This window comes from Peromyscus leucopus, chromosome 7, assembly GCF_004664715.2.
Source record: "Peromyscus leucopus breed LL Stock chromosome 7, UCI_PerLeu_2.1, whole genome shotgun sequence".
Taxonomy (NCBI): domain Eukaryota; kingdom Metazoa; phylum Chordata; class Mammalia; order Rodentia; family Cricetidae; genus Peromyscus; species Peromyscus leucopus.
In genome coordinates, this window is record NC_051069.1 from 76,019,315 (window position 1) to 76,028,198 (window position 8,884).

Genomic DNA, 8,884 nt, shown 5'->3' on the forward strand with positions numbered 1-8,884 from the left:
TCTTTGATGCCCATCTTTTTTTTTTTTTTTTTAAGTAAATCAGTGCTGCCAGGAGCAGACATGTCTCATTGTCCAGGAAAGCCTAAGTTTTTAAAACATTTTATATGCCATATTCTGTAGGTCTTTGAAGTGTTTGAAGATTACCTACCTAATTGAAATATATCTATGTATACCTAGAAAACTTAACTAACATGACTATAAGTTTGATTATTATAGATGACTAATTATTAATCTGTATTTCTCAACTATACATTACAATTTCAAATGACCTGCACAAACAAAATACTTAAAAACAAGAGTAGAAATATATATACAATATAACAAAATTAACTTTAAATTTGTATCAATAAACTAAAATCCATAGCAATGTAAAACATTTTAAATAAGTTGCTGCTCTTTAAAAGTAGATTTAATAATCTACCCTTTCATCCTATTATATCTATAGCTTACATTTCTGTATCTATCATATGCCATTACCACACTCTCCCCCTCCTTCTCCATGCCAGATCTATTCACCTTGACTGTCAACTTCTCAGGTATTTGATGGCTACCAACACTAATTTCCAACCTCATGAGAATCTTCTCCCAGAGTTACTGACCTCATTTCTTCCTTCCTCCTTGAGGACCATAGTCATCACTCAGAACCTTCTTTCTAGAGGACCCTCCTCTCCTGATCTGCATTCCCCTTCACTCTTTTCTTTTCAAGAGGGTCCCCTCAGCACTCTTCATTTCTTTAGCCTGAATCTATAAACCAACTTGCAGGAAAAGGCTTCTGCCCCTATGCATTCAAACAATGTTTTCTAAAGCCATATAGATTCCAATCCAACCAACACCTGTCATCATTTTGTTGGCTTTTTTCTTCCTTGTTGGAAGTCTTTTACTTCATCTTCCAATGTCACCCGAACCTTGACTCACTTTTTACTGCCCCCAGTCCTCTTCAGTGCTTTGTTGTATGCTGGCTCATTTAAGAAATGTCAACTCCAGAGCTCTGGCCTTGGTTTGCTCTCACAAGCTACAACATTTCCTCAGGAAACCAATCAATTCCTATTGTTAATCATCCTTTGTTGATGTTCCCACATTTAAGTCTTTAGTCTTAAGTTCTCTGCTGCACCCCAGTACTCATATCTCTGGTTGCTCCCTGAGTATCTTCATCTATACTCATCAGGACTCTCAGAAGACACAAGATCCACCTGAGTTCTTGTCCTTAGTGTAACTGTGTTTTGCACACAGGAAGGACAATGAACTGGATATTTATTCAGCAGCATCAGGGAGAGGTGGTCTCTATATGCTGGTTATTTCTGTTTCTCCTCTTTGAAGGGATATGGTGGAAATGTATTTCCCTTCTCCTGTGAGATCAATGTGTCATCTCACTACTTTAGGAGAGTGAAGTGTTTGGGGGGGGGGGCAATGTGTATCACTTTAGGCACACAGTTTTACTTGTGTCTCCCTGTTAAAATAGCTGGCAACTATTTTATAGTCCAGAGATATCAAGCTTCATCAACTTGTTTCCAAGAGCCAAGAAGCTTAAAAGCCAGTCTTCCAGTAGACAAAACAGGGTGTACGCAGGATGGCTGATAAACTTACCCTCTAAGTTAAGCTTGTGAAACTTTGGAATTACTTCTTACTACCATATTGACCATTCTATCCTGACCGATGGAAGAACCAGTATTAAATTCATTATTTTGCTTTTCCTCTCTGGGTCATTTTAAAAACTGAAACATGCAAGTGTCTCTTGAGTTCTGAGTCTGCTGTGGTCTGCCTGAGCCAGCACCACCCTCCATTCCACACTCCTGCTGATCGTCAGTCTTCCACCAGTACTTAGAGAACAAAGTCAAAGTGTCTGAGCACGGCATATTAGATTCTCAACGACCCACGACTGTCCTGTCTCTTTAGCTACATCTCTGTGTCAGCAATACCTCATGTCTTCTCCTCTGATCCGGTTACCACACACACAGACAATAACATTCTTCAACTGATCCTTCTAGAAATCCCAACTTAGGTTTCATTAGCTCTAAGCAGGCTTTCCTAATTGTACCTAAAAAACAAAGTCCTCCGCACCTTCATTTCTAAATGTAAAATGTTCTTCAGAAATTAAATATGTTCTTTAAAAAAAAAAAATCATTGGTTTGGCAGCCACTATCATGACCATAGATTACAATCTTCCTGAGTAAGGAGAGAACATTTAAGTCATTGCATTAAAAAAAAAAAATACAGTATTTAACACATTGCAGATACATCAAAGGTATTTATTCAACTTGAATAGGTTCCTTGATCAAATAGGTCATGTCTGTAAGGCCATAATATTTGTATTACATTTATTTATGTTGTGTGTGTGTCTATGTGTATATACACGTGTGGTGTGTATCTGTGCATGTCTATGTATATGTATGTGTGCGCGCTTGGGGGTGGAAGTAGTGTGTTCTCATGCCACTGCTGTGTGTTGTCAGAGGACAACTTGTGGGAATCAGTCTTTTCCTTCTACTGTGCAGGCTCTGGAGGTCAAACTCAAGTGGTCAGGCCTGGACGCAAACATCTTAACCTGCTGGGCCATCTTGCCAGCAGGCCATAATATTTTTTAATCGTTTTTATCATCTGCCAAGGAAGGGCTTACTGTGTGCCAGACATACAACAAACATTTAATAAGCTTTGTTACTCTAAGCCATTGAGTCAAGCAGTGGGCTTCTATCTTCACTGATGGATAGATCTCATTATCTGAAGAAACCAGATCTCTTTCCCCTGGCAGTTACGTCATTGTGGCCTCCCAGGTAAGAATTAAACTAGTTCTTTTCTTATGAAGTAACCAAGTGAATAGAAGTGGTACTACAGTTACCTCATTGCTGTCTCCTAGATAAGAATTAAACTGGTTCTTATCTTAAAGTAGCCAAGTGAAAAGAAGCCATACTACACCTTATATCAAGAGTTTTGATCTGATGTGTTTGAGGAAATTCAATTCCATTATTTAAAATGTTTTGGAAAGAAATGATAACATTTACATATCATCTCTACTTTGAAACATAACTTTTTTTAAAGCCAGGATTAATGAACCTCTACGGATAAAGGAGGAGTAATGCCCAAGAATTAGTACAGGAAGTATAAATAATTTGTCTCATATCATAACCTCCCAAGATTCATTATCAGCTGTATCTTCCCCAAACTACAGAAAGATTGTCTAACTCTCTACTGATAAAATACCAAGCAAGGCAGAGGTGTAGAGATGATCACTCAGGGCTTACTGGAGAGAGATGACAGCAGTCTGGGAGAGAGTCCTGAGGATGTGGGAAGGCACTGAGACCACATGACAGCGGACTCTGCCTCTCTTGGCTGTAACAATCAGGTTTTCATAATTTATCTCTTGTTGCTGAAGTGTGTCTGTCCCCTTCAAATAACAGGCAGATTTTAGACAGAACTTACTAACACAGTTTTTTTTTTAACAGTACATTTATTATTGATCCTTATTTCTATACACAGAGACACTGGTGTGTGTGTGTGTGTGTGTGTGTGTCTGTCTGTCTGTCTGTCTGTCTGTCTGTCTGTTGTTCCAGAGGGAAAAAATAAAGGCTATTCTTTTTTTTTCTCCTTACTCCATATCCCCGTTCAGAACACAGGCTGCTGCAGAGCCAGCTGCACTTGCTGAAGGCCAAAGAGCTAAGCCAAGAGTCAGGCAATTACCAGCCCTTGGCATTTTTGCAGAAATACACAAAACGTGTAGAATCACTTAATTCTATCCCCTCCTAACCTCTTCACATGGAAATTGGCTGCTCGGGCACATGCTGTTTTTCTCCCAAGCCGTGTGTCAGGGGGGCTATTAACACTCGCTCTTGCAGCCGGTTCCCCGGGCCATTTGGGATGTGCACGCGTTCACACCAGCGCACGGCCCGCGGTGCCTTCACGCGCTGCCGTTTTGTTTATGTGGAGCTGGGGGCAGCCGGGGTGCGAAGGTCTGCAAGCGCAGCGGGCCGTGGGGACTAGATAAAGCCCGGCTGCCACGCCGAAGCGGTCGCGCTGCCATGGACGCCGCCGAGAGCGCCGAGCGCGCGCACAGCCCAGCGTGCCCATCCCCGCGCAGCCTCAACCCGCCGCCAACGCAGCCTGGGTACCTATCAGCTCGGATCCGTCCCCGCGCACTCTCCACCCTCGCCCCGTGCCCGCCGCTGCCCGCGGAGCCAGAGGACCGCCTGGCCCCGGCTCAGCCCCACGCACCCTCCACCTCAGCCCTCGCCCTGTGCCCGCTGCCCTTGCCCGTGCCCAGTGTCCGTGCTCCGTCCTAGTTGTGTCTGGTGGCCGGGCTCACGTTTTTTATGCGTGGCTTGCGCTTGCCATCCTGCAGGTCGGAGGGCTTCTGGAGACCTTGGCTTCGAACCCCAGGCGAGAAAGAGGAGCGGGCGGAGCCCCATGCTGCAGAGGCGGTGAGTGACAATGTGGTCCGCAGAGGTTCAGGCTTCAGAGCGTCCCCATTCCCTGTCCCCAACCCAGGCCTGAGGACTAAGGCCCTAGGTGACCTGTGCTCCCAATCTGTCACTTAACAGTGTGCCTGCCCCAGGCCCTATGGGTATGAAGGCAGGCTGGGAAATTCTCTGCAGTGATGCAGCCAGTTGCAGCTGAAGAGCTGGTTTGCGGAGAGGCCCAGGGTCACAGTCCCTACCTGAGCCAGAGGCACTGGGTGGCACACACCTTCCCAATTTCTACAAAGAGATGCCCGGTCACTGCGATTACTCCTTTCCTTCCTAGTTGCCCAGTGGCCCTGAAGTGACTGAAGCCTCGGGGAAGCCTTCTCAATACCGACACCCTGTCAGGTGAGTCACAGGCCTCACTGAAGGTCTTCAACTCCAGCCCTAAGGAGATGGGGACATCAGCATGCCTCCCAGTTCCAAAGCTGCCTCTGCAGTTTCTCTCTCTTGGAAAATTTGCAGTCAGTTACTCTGTGTTCCCAGTCTGAGGATTCTGTTACTGGGGGATGGGAAAAGACAGGATTTATCACATACAAGGACTGTCAGTTGGTGCATGGTGAGTAAATGCTAAGAGAACTGGCTACAAGAGAGAAAACAGACTGATTAGGAAAGCAGATGGGTGGAGTGGGGGACTGTTTCAGTGTCAGGGTGCTTACCTGGCCTGAAGGAGGCTTATAAGACGGGAGATGTCCTGTGCCAGAAAAGTTGTTTTGAATTTTCATTTTATTTCATTATTTTTAATTCTAAAAGGACAGTGTAAAACTGGCTTCACAGCTTGCAGAGTGTATGCATTATTTTCTTCCAAACCAAAAGGAAAAATGGGGTGGACAGTTAGCAGGTTTGTTCCAGATCAAGCTGGACACTTAAGAGAAGCTGGCAATGACAGGAACATTGGACCGAATACCAATGACTAGGCTGAAAGGGGTCAAAGGTGACCCAAGGCTGGTCCAGATGTTTACTGTTTTTGTTTTGACTGTTTTTTGTTTAATTTTTTGCCACAGGAAGTCGACCATTCTATAAGATTCTTTGTAGCTTTTTAGCTTTTATGTGAGACGAAATGTGTATAATTGTGTGTTCTCAGGACTGTTAAAGGAAGGCTGGTGTGCCTGTGTCTAAGAAAGCCTGGCCTATAACTATGTGTTTATATGTGGTGTACAGTAGTCGATATGTCTTGATTGCCTACATATGCTAAAAGTAATTGAGGGTCACAGGGGGAAGCAAGTGACAATGGTCAGATTAGAGTTTACTGTGGTCAGATTATTTTTTGAGTATCTATTTTTATGTGTCTGATCATTTTGCCTGTGTGTATGTGTGTGAACCGTGTGCATGCCTGGTACCCACAGAGGTCAGAAAAGGGAGTAGGATCCCCTGGAACTGGAGTTACAGATGGTTTTAAGTTGCTGTGTGGGTGCTGGGACCTTCCAGGTCCTCTAGCGGGTCACTTTTGAAGTAAGTTCAGGGCACTAAATACATAATTATTGAAGGGTTAGGGAAAGCTCACAAAGGGTGCATTATACATTAGTTATGGTTACTATGCTGAGTCTCCAAGAGTTAAAGGAACATTTGGATCAAATGAAATGGCATTGAAAAAGAGACACAGGATCCTGGTACAGCATGGCTCCTGCTGAGCTCCAAAGACCAGGGATTTAGGGGTGTGTCACTGCAGTGGTGGCAGCCAGGTAGTAAAGGCCAGAGCCTCTCCATCTCCATACAGAACTGTGTCCAGAACCCATGGACTTTGCACTGTCGGAGGGGTTGATGGCTATTGATTTTAGCCAGAAGAATGGTGTCATCAGATTGACGTTTGAGGGAAATCAGTAAGGGACTGGAATAAAGACTTAAAGCTCCCCAAGGGGAACTGGAAGGAGTTACAAGTGAGAAACGAAGAAGAAGAGCCTTTCTAAGCCACCAGAAATGGAAGTGGGACTTAGTGGAGATGTAGGGAGCATTTAGGTGACAAAGCTGGGCTTTATAATGCACTGGGAAGATAAGTGAAGAACAGCTGAACAGCCAGAATGCATCCCAAATTTGTGGCTGCTGACCAGGTGAGTGCTGTTCTATGATGATGCAGATGTGGGGGAATGAGGGAATGAGTCCCAATTTTTAGTTGTTGTATGGCATGGGCTTTAGGGTATCCAAGCAGAGCAATTAAGGAGAGCGTCACATGCATGTCAGGAGCCAGCCTGAAACTCTGCAAGCACAGGTGTGATGTCTATGAGTATGAAAGGCTGGGGAACTCATGAAAGGGGTGAGGTCATCCTAAAGAAGTGCAGAGGGAAGAGGTGATTATTCTCAAAGAAGGCATAGGGGAAGAGCAGCCTCCACCTAGTACATGGAGTAAGGGAGGGCCGCGGAGGTGCTAGAAAAATCAGAACAGGGGGAACTCAAAAAAGGGTGCCATCCCTGGAAGAACTGTCCACAGAGAAATTCTGACCAGAGTGTGATGATACCAACTGACTGTTTGGGGGGCAGAGGTTGGCAATTCTAGTTACATATTAGAACATATATTGGTATATTGTAAACAATTCTTTTCTTTGTTGAAAAAAATCAATTGTTTTCTTATTATTTTTATTAATCTCCATTTTGACTAATACTGTGCATTGTATGCTTTTTATTCAGTGGTCAATTCTTTGAGGGTAGGGTTCATGATTTATTGACTTTTGATTGGTGGATCATGTTGATACAAGAGCTCACCACCACACTTATAGAATGCATAAATGCTATTTGTTTAAGCATCTGGATTATAAACTCTTAATATGTTATGCTAGAAAATATACGTAAACTCTGTTGCCCGACTTCCTGTCTTTTAAAATTGAGCACATTGAACACAATATAATCTTTTCTTCGTTAGACACACTCAATTATATCTAGACAGGGTTCTTCGCCCTACACTAAAGTGACTTCATAAAAGTTGTCAGCTCAGTCCTGTCTATTTCTTTTCTTTGGATGAAAAATAAAAGAGACCATCAGGCCAGATTAATAATGAGGCTTACTTACAAATTAAATGTATAAAACATATATAATTCTCAATACATTGATACAGTGTTCCCAGAGTCAGTTGGATAAGAGAGAAGAGGGATTGGAAATAAAGATTGGTGTTGAAGCAGCTTTTCCACCTAGTAAACTGTGGAGGCATAGACAAGCTTTTAAAGCTACTGTTCTTATACATTTCTGATCAAGCGTATTGGCTGTATCTATAACAAAGAGCGATATCTAGAGTTTTCTTCTGGATAGTGGGTGGTTGCTGCCTGTCCAGGATCCAAACATTCTGCCCTCCTTGTAAAGTTGGCTAGCACCCACACCCATGTATTTGATGTAGTGGTGGGATGTATTTACCTTCTAAAGAAATTTAGAAAAATGGAAGTCTAACCTTCTACATTTTGTAATAAACATATACATAACTCATGAAGTAAGATAAGCATTGATCTTCTGCTCATAGAGGCTATAGACAGCTTTAAAGCTAACCTATAGCTTGGGTAAAGATGTAAAAGTATCAACCATTTATTTGTACTTTGGCAAGCAGACTCTGTGAAAGCTGTGACAGTAGCAGTTTTCAACTCTCCATCTCAAGGCTGTCTCTAAAATGTGTAAACAAATTGTTAATCATACATATCTTGTGGAAATTGATCATTTCATGGCTATTAGGATCCTGAATGTGTTAAACGTAAGGATGGTGTGTTGTCTGCTTCTTTCAGACTGTTCTGGCCCAAGTCCAAGTGTTATGATTACTTATATCAAGAAGCAGAAACTCTTCTGAAAAATTTCCCAATTCAAGCTACGATTTCGTTTTACGAAGATTCTGATAGTGAAGATGAAATTGAGGGGCTGGCATGTGAAAATCAGTCTAATTAGTTACTTCTCGTGACATATGAACTGTGGAGGATTTGACTTTTGTGTATAAATGTACCATAAACTTTTCAAAACTAATTTATTTGTATATAAATTATTAATAAAAGATAATTTGTAATCAATATAGGGTTTTTTTTTTTTTTGCTTTTCTTTGTCCCTGCACTAGAATTAAAGATTGGGATTGAAGATAGGTATCATGTACAAATGTTCTGATTGTATTATAAATATCTGGGTTTATAAAGGATACTTTTGGTCTCTTCATTAAATTGCAAGTTTATCTTTAGTTATAATTTTCCAAAGGACAATAGTGTTTGTTTGTTTGTTGTTTTTTGAAGACTGGCTCTTGTAATGTCTGCCATTTACTATTGATCTCAGTTGGATGTTGTAGTTATAGATAATGTAATCTTGGTGGATAGTGAAAAAAATTGCATCATGTTCTGAGTCTCACATATATTAGTATATGTTTGCTAGCTGGTGGTGAAAATTCTTTAAGTAATAATCTATAATTGAGAAATGAAAACAATCTTAGGTCCCTTGATTTTTAAGGACTGTAATTAAGTAGTGAATAGTATGACTTTCACTCTAAT

At 42.0% G+C, this 8,884-nt stretch overlaps 1 protein-coding gene across 1 annotated transcript; it reads left to right on the forward strand.

Moving 5' to 3' along the window:
- The first annotated feature begins 3,724 nt into the window (after positions 1 to 3,724).
- Positions 3,725 to 8,349, forward strand: Ripply2 (ripply transcriptional repressor 2). Its single transcript, XM_037207821.1, is given in 3 exon segments — positions 3,725 to 4,406; positions 4,729 to 4,793; positions 8,144 to 8,349. Coding segments are annotated over 3 exon segments (621 nt in total). The 5' UTR covers positions 3,725 to 4,007; the 3' UTR covers positions 8,301 to 8,349.
- Positions 8,350 to 8,884: the final 535 nt, after the last annotated feature.